A 13,222-nucleotide genomic window follows, 5' to 3' on the forward strand; every position below is an offset into this window, starting at 1 on the left:
ACATTTGTGGGCAGAACTGAAAAAGCGTGTGCAAGCAAGGAGGCCTACAAACCTGACTCCGTTACACCAGCTCTGTCAGGAGGAATGGGCCAAAATTCACCCAACTTATTGTGGGAAGCTTAATGAAGGCCACCTGAAATGTTTGACCCAAGTTAAACAATTTAAAGGCAATGCTACCAAATACTAATTGAGTGTATGTAAACTTCTGACCCACTGGGAATGTGATGAAAGAAATAAAAGCTGAAATAAATCATACTCTCTACTATTATTCTGATATTTCACATTCTTAAAATAAAGTGGTGATCCTAACTGACCAAAGACAGGGAATACATTTTTACTAGGATTAAATGTCAGGAATTGTGAAAAACTGAGTTTAAATGTGTTTGGCTAAATGTGTCCGACTTAAACTGTAGGTCCTGGATGGCAGGAAGCTTGGCCCCAGTGATGTACTGGGCCATACGCACTACCCTCTGTAGCGCCTTACATTCAAATGCCGAGCAGTTTCCATAAGAGGGGGTGATGCAACAAGTCAGGATGCTCTCAATGGTGCAGCTGTAGAACTGTTTGAGGAACTGGGGACCCATGCCAAATCTTTTCAGTCTCATGAGGGGGAAACGGTGTTGTCGTACTCTCTTCACGACTGTCTTGATGTATTTGGACCATGATAGTTTGTTGGTGTTGTGGACATCAAGGAACTTGAAACTCTCGACCCGCTCCACTACAGCCCCTTTGATGTTAATGGGGGCCTGTTCGGCCTGCCTTTTCCTATAGTCCACAATCAGCTCCTTTGTCTTGCTCACACTGAGGGAGAGGTTGTTGTCCTGGCACCACACGGCCAGGTCTCTGACGTCCTCCCTATAGGCTGTCTCATCATTGTCGGTAATCAGGCCCAGCACTGTTGTGTCGTCAGCAAACTTAATGATGGTGTTGGAGTCGTGTTTAGCCAAGCAGTCCTAGGTGAACAGGGAGTATTTTTGGTCGCAGGTTCAGGAATGGCTTAAAGAATTGTGACATTTACCTGAAGCTAACTCTGCAAATTGCACTGCTGGGTGACTTGAAAAGCTGTAGTCAATTGATCATATATTGTAATAATACTCTTAGTAAATATTTATCTTTCATTTACAATCTGTAGAAACGGAGAATAGAAAGGTTTCAGAACTGTTGTTAAACAGCACAGTTGAAAAACATATGGCAATAAGAAATCCAAACTGGATGGTTGTCAAGGATAGATGGGAAGAGTTGAAGGTAGTTGAAGGATGGGACTAAAAACAATCAAAAAAGATAACTAATGTTAAATATACAGTGTCCGTAAAATGTACACTACATCAGTGGCCGATTTTAGCTATTAGCTAGGGCAGCATCTTGCCGGGGGTGGCACGGGGCACAATAAAAAATCATTACGGGGACATTTGTGCCATTGGTTTTCTATTGCTCATTTGCACGTCACATCAATGATATCATGTCACCGTGTGGGACTGTGGATCAATTAACCTTGTCGGAGTGGGAGCCCTGATTCTAGTTTGTGAGCTAGGCAGGCTACTGCCCGGGAAGATCTCCCACTCAGAAGTACAAGATGGGGAGGGGGGCGGGGGAAGGTTGACCTCAGGTCTCCCTACTGGAAGCGAGCGGGGGAATCTATCAAATAGCTCACCTCTAACGTTTTACAGTACCAATGCAATTAGTAAAATCTGTCCCACTACGAAATGCTACCAAATAAACCACAATTCATTCATAATACTGTGAATATATAGTTTCACAAGACATATTGTTGCATTTTTTTCTGGTTTGTGCGAAATGGTTAAGAATAATATAAAACCAGTCTGCACACCACCAAGGTGAATGGGTTTAGTCTTGACTCTTGGTTGACAGTGTCAGGGGGATGGGTAATGTATTGATGCTTGAGTGCCAAATCAACAAAAATGTGTTTTTATTTGTCTTTGTTTCATCTTTTTGATATTTATGAGTCTTATTTTTGTACATATTGTTATGTTTACATAGTTTTAAATGTTATGATTATTTATGTGTTGTTCCAAATGTCTAAATAAAAATTACAATTTGTGCAGAATCGTGCTTTTTTGTTAGGGGGGAGCCTGAAGAGGGGGTTCCCCCAAGGAGCCATACAAGCTAGAACCTCCAGTGCACTACGTGACTGACTGGCTCGTAGTTGGTGTTCCAATTCATCCCAAAGGTGTTCGATGGGGTTGAGGTCAGGGTTCTGTGCAGGCCAGTCAAGTTCTTCCACAACCATCTCAACAGACCATTTCTGTAGGGACCTCGCTTTGTCATGCTGAAAGAGAAAAGGGCCCTTCCCCAAAATTGCCAGGGTTAGAGGTTCCAAAACCCTTCTATGGATAATTTCTATGGTCACAACGCAAGCTGTTCCACAGAAGAAGGGGCGATAGGAATGTGGGGAAAAGGTGCTTGTGCATTGATAAACACATCAAAGGCGGCATTAAGCTGAAGTAATCAAATGAGAGTTGCACTTCTAAAAGCCTATTTCACACCAGAGCCTGCTGAATTTGCAAGATAACCTTTTTTTCGTTTTGATTTCGGCACAAATGAAAATGTAGCACAGACCAGCCCATGAATTTACTTTTCAGCATTGTCTCAACGAAGAGTTTGGTGTTCGATGAGCCATCTGCAACATGCATGCTCAGTTACAATCCTGCTGTAGTTAGCGGCAGGCGGACGAGCAATATCCACCGTTATAGTACAGATTAAACCTAGGCTGGAAAGTGACTCCAATGACATGATTTTTTTTCACATTGAATTCACGATAGTTGACAACTCCAAACCAAATGTAAATCTAAACTAGATGTTGAACTGTGTCCTAGATTTTGAACTGTGTAAGTGCCGCCTTTTAAGATCACTCAAATTAATCATGGAGTTAAGAATAAGGGCTTTGACTGAGGGTGTAGAGAGTCAGGGACATAACTCACAGTTGTTAGGAGAGTTGTAATGAATCAGTACAATGACTTGGCCAGGTTGAGGATCTTGACAACACTTCAACTCTGGCAAGAGGTTTTACATTCTAAAACAGCAGGTGACACGGCTGGAGACTGATCTGATAGTCTTTTTTAAAACATCTGAAAAGATAGAGGCGAGCTATCCCGTGGAGCTGGTGATGCAAGAAATTGACAAATGAGGGAAGGTGCTAAAATTCACAAGCTGATCCAAAACCATTTAGATAGATGCTGTAAGGCCAAACCTATATACACTGAAATAAGCATATAAATGCAACATGTAAAGTGTTGTCCCATGTTTCATGAGCTGAAATAAAATGTACCAGACAGATGCACAAATTAGTTTAGATCCATGTTAGAGAGCATTTATCCTTTGCCAAGATATGCCACACCTGTCAGGTGGATGGATTATCAAGAAGATGATTAAACAGCATGATCATTCCACAGGTGCACCTTGTGCTGGGGGACAATAAAAGGCCACTCTAAAATGTGCAGTCTTGTCACACAACACAATGCCACAGATGTCTGAAGTTTTGAGGGAGCGTGCAATTGGCATTCTGACAACAGGAATGTCCACCAGAGCTGTTGCCAGATAATTGAATGTTATTTTCTCTACCATAAGCCACCTCCAACGTTGTTTTAGAATATTTGGCAGTATGTCCAACCGGCCTCACACAAAAAAAGATAGTAAAAAGTAAAAAGAAAGAAAAACCCTTGAATGAGTAGGTTTGTCCAAACTTTTGACTGGTACTGTATGTCTATGATCTTACAAGTTATGTTGTCTTGAATTCTCTAATGTAAGATGGCAGTAATGGCCAGATGTTACTGTTTTTACATAGGGTTTTTTACAGGTAGCCTATCTGTTTATTTCATGATGAAGTCCAATAAATATTAACGTTCCATGATGTGAAAAGAGGAAATAAATATTAAATCCCAATGATTGAAAGACACTTTGGGGAACTAAAAAACTTGAACAGATTGATGCAAAATTGTGCGGGGGAAAAAACAGTTGAAATTACCTTTACGTGCTTGATGAAAAAAAAATATTTTCTTTAATCTCATAGTTTATCTTTGGCAATATAGCCCTGTGAATGGCTTCTAAAGAAAAATATAGATATATTGCATTAAGCCACGACCGAATTTTGTTGCAACCAAATCATGTGCCGGTGCCTCCAATTGAAAAAGTTAGTGGAACCAGTGCCACGACTGGAAAACCTTAGTCTGGAGCCCTGCTATGGTCATAAGCCTACTACATGCTTCCCAGTCAAAACAGTTCATGCATATTAGGCCCTAGTGGAGTGGTGCCAGGAAAATAACCTCTCCCTCAACGTCAACAAAATGAAGGAGCTGATCGTGGACTTCGAGAGACAGCAGAGGGAGTTAACCCCCATCCAGATCGACGAGGAGCGGAGAGGGTGAAAAGCTTCAAGTTCCTCGGTGTGCACATCACTGACAACCTGAAATGTTCCATCCACACAGACAGGTGCAACAGCCTTTGCTCGTTTTTCATGCAAAGGTATGTGAGCACAGATGTTCACTTTGCTTAGCCAAATTCTTGTAGGAGCGAACCCACAGTATTGTATGCAGATGATTTTACAGGTTCTGTTGTATCGATTGCTGTAATGTAAAATGGCAGGGGTGGATTGATTCGGCATAGGCTCCCGAGTGGCGCAGCGGTTTAAGGAACTGCATCTCAGTACTAGAGGTGTCACTACAGACCCGGGTTTGATTCCAGGCTGTATCACAACTGGCCTGTGATTGGTCCCATAGGGTGCACAATTGGCCCAGTGTCGTCTGGGTTAGGGTTTGGCCTGGGTAGGCCGTCATTGTAAATAATAATTTGTTCTTAACTTTTCTAGTTGAATAAATGTTAAATAAAAAAGTAATACAGATCTGTAAATAACCCTATCTGTGTTTATCTGTTCCATGATGTGAAGAGGAAATAAGAATTCAAACCTATTGATTGAGAGACACTTACAGTGCCTCCAGAAAGTATTCACACGCCTTTACTTTCTCCACATTTAGAATGGATTTATTTTAATTGTCATTTTGTCAACGATCTACACCTGAAGAAATATTTATAAATATTTCTTGACTAGATAAGTATTCAACCCCCTGAGTAAAATCATGTTAGAATTCCCTTTGGCAATGATTACAGATGTCAGTCATTCTGGGTAAGTCTAAGAGCTTCGCACACCTGGATTGTACAATACTGTATTTGCCCATTATTTATTTATTGAATTATTCAAGCTCTGTCAATTATGTTGTTGATCATTGATAGACAGCCATACATTTGAAAGCCGATTCATGTCAAAACTGTAACTAGACCACTCAGGAGATTTCAATGTCATTTTGGTACGCAACTCCAGTGCATACAGTTGAAGTCGGACGTTTACATACACCTTAGACAAACACATTTAAACTCTGTTTTCAAAATTCCTGACATTTAGTCCTAGCAAAAATTCCCTGTCTTAGGTCAGTTAGGATAACCACTTTATTTTAAGAATGTGAAATGTCAGAATAATAGTAGAGAATTATTTATTTCAGCTTTTATTTCTTTCATCACATTCCCAGGGGGTCAGAAGTTTACATACACTCAATTAGTATTTGGTAGCATTGCCGTTAAATTGCTTAACTTGGGTCAAACGTTTCGGGTAGCCTTCCACAAGCTTCCCACAATAAGTTGGATGCATTTTGGCCCATTCGTCCTGACAGAGCTGGTGTAACGGAGTCAGGTTTGTAGGCCTCCTGGCTCGCACACGCTTTTTCAGTTCTGCCCACAAATGTTTTATAGGATTGAGGTCAGGGCTTTGTGATGGCCACTCCAATACCTTGACTTTGTTGTCCTTAAGCCCTTTTGCCACAACTTTGGAAGTATGTTTTGGGGTCATTGTCCTTTTGGAAGACCCATTTGCGACCAAGCTTTAACTTTCTGACTGATGTCTTGAGATGTTGCTTCAATATATCCACATAATTTTCCTCCTCATGGCCATCTATTTTGTGAAGCGCACCAGTCCCTCCTGCAGCAAAGCACCCCCACAACATGATGCTACATCCGTGCTTCATGGTTCGGATGGTGTTCTTCGGCTTGCAAGCCTCCCCCTTTTTCCTCCAAACATAGTGATGGTCATTATGGCCAAACAGTTCTATTTTTGTTTCATCAGACCAGAGGACATTTCTCCAAAAACTACGATCTTTGTCCCCATGTGCAATTGCAAACCGTAGTGTGGCTTTTTTATGGCGGTTTTGGAGCAGTGGCTTCTTCCTTGCTGAGCGGCCTTTCAGGTTATGTCGATATAGGACTCGTTTTTACTGTGGATATAGATACTCTTGTACCTGTTTCCTCCAGCATCTTCACAATGTCCTTTGCTGTTGTTCTGGGATTGATTTGCACTTTTCGCACCAAAGTATGTTAATCTCTAGAAGACAGAATGCGTCTCCTTCCTGAGCGGTATGACGGCTGCTTGGTCCTATGGTGTTTATACTTGTGTACTATTGTTTGTACAGATGAACGTGGCACCTTAAGGCGTTTGGAAATTGCTCCCAAGGATGCACCAGACTTGTGGAGGTCTACAAAACAAATTTCTCAGGTCTTGCCTGATTTCTTTTGATTCTTTGACATTTTCCAAGCTGTTTAAAGGCACAGTCAACATAGTGTATGTAAACTTCTGACTCACTGGAATTGTGATACAGCGAATGACAAGTGAAATAATATGTTGTTAGAAAAATTACTTGTGTCATGCACAAAGTAGGTGTCCTAACCGACTTGCCACAACTATTGTTTGTTAACAAGAAATGTGTGGAGTGGTTGAAAAATGAGTTTTAATGACTCCAACCTAAGTGTATGTAAACTTCCGACTTCAACTGTATCTGGCCCGACTCAAGCAGGTTTTCCTTTAGGATTTTGCCCGAACTTAGCTCCATACTGTTTCTTTTCATCCTGAAAGTCTCCCCGGTCTTTGCCGATATCAAGCATACCTGTACCATGATGCAGCTACCACCATGCTTGGTGATGTGTTGTGTTGGATTTGCCCCAAACACAAGGCTTTGCATTTAGTCCAAAAAGTGTATTCCTTTGCCATTTTTTTTTTTTTTGCAGTATTACTTGTTGCATACAGGATGCATGTTTAGCAATATTTTTGTATTCGGTATAATTGTATTTTTTTCACTGTCATTTACAGTAGAGTGTGGAGTCACTACAATGTTATTGATCCATCCTCAGTTTCCTTCCTGCCCTGCAGCTCAGTTCTAAAGGATGACTATCTTTGATGTGTCTGGGTGGTTTAATGAGTCATCCACAGCATAATTATTAACTTGACCATGCTTAATGTGAGATTCAATGTCTAATTTGTTCTTGTTACTCATCTACCAATCATTGTCCTTCTTTATGAGGCTTCGAAACGCTCCCTGGTCTTTGCAATTGAATATGTTCTTCAAATTCAATACTTCACTGAACAAATCATTCAAAATGCAGGTCAACCCCAAATTATTTAACACAGTGAGCCCATGTAACTTATGTAATTTGTTATGCTAAACCTTACTCCTAAACTCATTTTGGCTTGCCTAAACATAAGGGGTGAATACTTGTACTTATGAAACTACTATTTTAGGACACATTTGTATAATGTTCTTTTCACTTTGACAAAAAAAATCACAATGAAATCTATTTCAATTCCATTTTGTAATGCAACAAAATCCAAGGGGGGTGAATATTTATGATACCAACTGTAAGCGGCTATTTTCGGGCTTCTAGGGAGATTCAGTTTGGTAAATGAGAGGGAAGGCTGCTGAGCCTGGTACACCCCTAACCTGGTCTCTTTGGAATAGACAGGTTTGCCTGCTACTAAGTATTGTGAGAAATTTGTAAATATAAATTTTTTGACCAGTGTGTCAATATTGCTCATTGGACCATCTGATTCATCTGCAAATAAAAAGCACTATGACTTATACAAGGTCCCTATTTTACGGACCAACAAAAACAGCTATCTAGATCCGCTGTCATTGCACCATTCCCACCTGCTCTCAAATCCACTTCTCTAACTCCCCTCCTCCATATTCTAAGCCCCTCTCACTCCCCCCTTTCAGAGAACAATTGGGTGGCCCAATTGTTTGCAACACCTGGAGATACTGTATATAATAAGTTAACACAAGAAGCCACGTCTGTTTTAGAAGCTGACCACCTGGGCCTACTTTTCAGCTAAGTAGCTGAGCCTCCTGGGCTGATCCAGCTTCTATTGCCAGTCTGCCAGACTTATCACCATCTGGTCCAGGTAGAGTGGGATTGTTATGGCCTCTTAGACTACAAAGCAGGATCATTGGCAGACCTAGACCCTAGACCCTGTCATACTGAATCAGCCAAGATGTCCGACAATCGTTTCGACCTAAGAATTTGCACACAACGTGGAAATGTTGTCTGGGAAGGCAAAATCGTGGCATAAGATGACTCATACAGTCTACGCGAACCTTTATCTCCCAAACAAGGTGGGATTGATTTGAGATCGGCACATGATTGTCGAAATTCCTCCCCTTTGCTCGTTGATGAGTCTGAACCAAATTGGAAGAAGGCAGGCAGGGGAGCCTTCTTTCTATATTTTGTGAACATACTCCTGCATAATTGCAAAGCTGAATCACCCTTTTCCCTTGAACCTCGTCCTCTTCTTTCAAGTTGTTTTCATCTCCCCTTTCTTCTCTGTGCTGTACTCTCTCATCCTAGCCGCCAGAGAGCCTCTCATCCTAGCCGCCAGAGAGCCTCAAGGAGGTAGAGTGCATATAATCATAATTTGTAAAATGGTGGTTCGCATCGGCGGATAGATACTAGATCATTATGGTTCATGTCTGGTGGCTGTTTGCGTCAGTCTCTGCAAGTATCATAAAAACATTTTGGTTTTGCTTTATGCATGGTGGTATTCTTTTGACAAATGTGCTTGGGAAATGTCTCGTCAGTGCAGAGGACTATGAGGCTTAGGAGGCGGCCATCTGCGCGACACAGATAGATGGTCTTGTTCCTAACAGTTGGGGAAAGTAGATAAGTCATCGCCATTGCGGTTGGGTATATACGTTTTCATGAAAGTGTGTGTGTGTGTGTGTGTGTGAGTTTGATTGAGTGTGTGTATCCTGTGTTTGTTTGCAAGAGGCAGACACCTTGAGGGTGACAACATTGTTTGAGCTTTTTCAGACCTGAACAGTTATTCATGTTGGACTTCAGCCATCCAAATGGTAGGAGGCCATCTGCAATCTTAAAAGAGCCATTAACCCTCTAGAATCTAAGCCCTATCTAAGCGGCGGGGGGGGGGGTTCTACGTAAATATCTTTCACTGGACTTTGCGCTCTCGCTCTCTCTGCGAACTTAATAGGACACAATAATACAGTCACTGTTTGTAGGGCCCTATAAAATCTGCGATACGGAGAGCACTGACGGAATCACGGAATCCAGACATTCAAACAGAATTCAACAATATATAAAAAAAAAAACGTTTTGAACTTTGTAGGAAATCAACTAAATGTATTGAACTTATTGGAACATTTATAAATGTGCCCAAGATAAACATGACCTGAACGAAATGGATCAGTGATTTGTATTTTCCCTCAACTTTCTGAAGAAGCAATGGCACAGGAATGCCCCTGTCTGTGTAAGCGCATTTGCCTACCAATTTGTGTAATCCGTAGCGATGATGCTAATAACAACCATCTTCTGATAGATGGAAACACTTTCCCAAAAACATTCTCAATTAAAATGTTAACTACAAAGTAGTCTATGCCTACCTGGCAGAATATCATGACTATCTGCATCAATCCATTGTTTAGCATACCAATTCCATTGACTCGTCAATCAGGTGCAATCCTTTTGAGATATGAATTTCCATGACCTCTGTTACTAATAACTTGGTCTGAGTGTTTAAGCGTTAACAACTACAGTATGCAATGTGAAATATAAGTAAACATACTACTCCCATCAGTCAAATGATTCATAACCTGTGGGTAGCAACTACAAATATTTACTTGATAATAGATACTTTGGTCACAAATTTGTGGAGAATTGGAAAGTCTGAAAATCAATTTTTGGAGTGGATTTTATTATATGCAAATGAACCCAACTTGACACTACTCTAGACAACATCAAAGCAACCGGGATAATCTCGCTTTTCTAAAGAGAAGAGCATAAAAAAGTGGATTTTTACAGGAATAAATTAAACAGTACTATAAAACAGTTATTGACTGGTGGCCTTTGCCTGCCATTAAAGCATTACGGCAAAAGTTCATATCATTACCTTGTCAATTGATTATTTCAAGAAAAACATGCTCTGCATGCGAATATGTTCGATAGTTTTGCCCGGCACCATGCAGGAGAATGTCAGGAGAACAAAATGTGTTGTTGGCCCATTTTATGTGGGCCAGATGTAGCCAACTACTGTTTTGACGAAATGAAAGAGGACCCAAACCAACTCATTTTGGGTCTGGTTGGGTTCCTCATTGTCTGCCTGTAGTTAATGTATTGTATTTTACTCATAAACAGCTCCTATGAGCATTGTAATAGCCTAGTCTGAGCAAAGGAACTGTGTGTGTGTGTGTGAAATTGTTTTCCTACCTTATCAGGACCCCAATGCCCTAACAATTCACCCAAATGTCCTGACAAGTAAGGAAAAAAACAACGTGTGTATCTGTGCATCCAAGATATGAGTAACATTCATATTTCACCCAAAATGGAATGCAGATAAAACTTTGAAATGACAAAGAGAATTACCTGCAAACTCTTCTTGGGGCCATTTGTTATGCTCTTAATATATAAACTAGGTTTGAAAAGTTTGGGGTCATTTAGAAATGTCCTTGCAATAACATAACATTGATCAGAAATACAGTGCAGACATTGTTAATGTTGAAAATGATAATAACTTATTTTTGTGTCTAAGGAAGTAAAACATTTTTTTTACAAAAATGAATCTATTGAGATGGTTTGTCCTAAAAGCTTGTAGTATTTATACTGAACAAAGATAGAAATGCAATAATTTCTAAGATTTTACAGAGTTACAGTTCATATAAGGAAATCAGTCAATGGAAAAAAATAAGTTAGGCCCTAATCTATGGGTTTCACATGACTGGGAATACAGATATGCATCTGTTGGTCACAGATACCATAAAAAGAAAAGGTAGAGGTGTGGATCAGAAAACCAGTCAGTATCTGGTGTGACCACCATTTTCCTCATGCAGTGCGACACATCTTGTGCGTATGGAAAATGTCTGGGATTTTTTATTTCAGCTCATGAAACAAGGGACCTACACTTTACATGTTGCATTTCTATTTTTGTTCAGTGTATATTGGCAAACCCAAACTTAATTCCAGATTGATCTACCAAAAATAGGCAATCTATTTATCTTTTCAAGGTTCAATGAATGAGCCCTAGAAAGCCTGGTCCCATATCTTGTAGTGCTCCTGCCAACTCCATTGCTGTTATTGTCAAGCCAAACATGATAATCCCATAAGGAGTTGGCAAGAGAGCAGAAACCGATTGGCACCTAGTCTAAGCCCTAGACTTCTTGAGTAAGAATCTGCCGTGTCAAAACTTGAGGCCTACTGGCTGGTTAATGGATGTCAAGCTGATGTCAGGCAAAAAAAATAGATTGTTCCTGCTGTGTTGTAGAAGGTATTAATTGACACCTTGGCATGTATCTAAATTATTAATAAAGTATGATAGAATGTTGATGTTTGCTCTGTGGAAGATGGACATAAGGATGTACTATTTCTGACCAGTAAAATAATGTGTTTATATTTTGTTTCCTAGGAGATAACAATGGATGGCCCCATCTTTTTGACAAGTATTTTGGGATGCCCAACATCGACATCGGGACCAAGTCTGATAAATGTTGTAAGTACTGTAAATGAAATGTCATAAATGTACTGTCTCCCCTTTCTCCAATAACTATTATGCTTATTACAGGTAAGTTGAGTCAAATGTTTTCAAAGAACCAATAAGCAAGTGCATTAGTGCAGAACGACAACCATTCTGCCTACTGGATCAGTGCTTTGAATTTTTTTTTATCCATCCTTTTTGGCAGTTCTATAACTTCGCAACTCACAAGCAGTATAGGGGAACATTTTTTCAAGTCTTCTTGAGAGAAATACACCAAGCAAATACAGTGCCTTCAGAAACTGTTCATACCCCTTGACTTATTCAACATTTTGATTTGTTACAACCTGAATTCAAAATTGGTGAAATTGATTGCTTTTTGCACCCATCTACACACAATACCTACGCGCAATCCACAATGGCACAAAACATAGTAACAATAATGGACAGCCCAATGGGAAATAAAGGGCACATATATACAAATACTAATCAGTGGGAATAGGGGACAGGTGTGCGTGATGAAAGTTCCGTAGGGATCATGACAACAGCCTTATTCTAAAATGTATTAAATCATATTTTTCCCTCGTCAATCAACACACAATACCACATAATGAAATTGTAGCAAATGTATACAAAAAAATAATATTATGACATTTACATAAGTATTCAGACCTTTTACTCAGAACTTTGTTGAAGCACCTTCGGCAGCGATTACAGCCTTGAGTCTTCTTGGGTATGACGCTACAAGCTTGGCACACCTGTATTTGGGAATTTCCCCCATTCTTCTCTGCCGTTCCACTTAAGCTCTGTGAAGTTGGATGGGGAGCGTTGCAGCACAACTATTTTTAGATCTCTCCAGAAATGTTCAATCAGTTTCAAGTCCGGGCTCTGGCCGGGCCACTCATGGACATTCAGAGACTTGTCCCGAACCCAGTCCTGCGTTGACTTGGCTGTGTGCTTAGGGTTGTTGTCCTGTTGGAAGGTGAATATTCGCCCCAGTCAGAGGTCCTGAGTGCTCTGGAGCAGGTTTTCATCGAGGATCTCACTGTACTTTGCTACGTTCATCTTTCACACGATCTTGACTAGTCTCCAGTCCCTGCTTCTGAAAAACATCCCCACAACATGATGCTGCCACCACCATGCTTAACCGTAGGGATGATGGTACGTTTTCTCCCGACATCACGCATGGCATTCAGGTCAAAGAGTTCAATCATGGTTTCATCAGACCAGAGAATCTTGTTTCTCATGGTCTGAGAGTCCTTAGGTGTCTTTTGGCAAACTCCAAGCGGACTGTCATGTGCATTTTACTGAGGAGTGACTTCCGTCTGGCCACTCTACCGTAAAGGCCTGATTGGTGGAGTGCTGCAGAGATGGTTGTCCTTTTGGACGGTTCTCCCATCTCTACGGAGGAACTCT

General features: G+C 40.6%; 1 protein-coding gene across 1 annotated transcript in view; it reads left to right on the plus strand.

The window, feature by feature from the left end:
- LOC110505132 (relaxin receptor 1-like) overlaps positions 1–13,222 on the plus strand; it is a 110,184-nt gene that overhangs the window by 47,038 nt on the left and 49,924 nt on the right. The window contains exon 3 of the mRNA XM_021584128.2: positions 11,741–11,824. Within this exon, the coding sequence (XP_021439803.2) occupies positions 11,741–11,824 (84 nt within the window). The remainder of the gene's footprint in view (positions 1–11,740; positions 11,825–13,222) is intronic.

This window comes from Oncorhynchus mykiss, chromosome 31 (assembly GCF_013265735.2).
Source record: "Oncorhynchus mykiss isolate Arlee chromosome 31, USDA_OmykA_1.1, whole genome shotgun sequence".
NCBI lineage: Eukaryota > Metazoa > Chordata > Actinopteri > Salmoniformes > Salmonidae > Oncorhynchus > Oncorhynchus mykiss.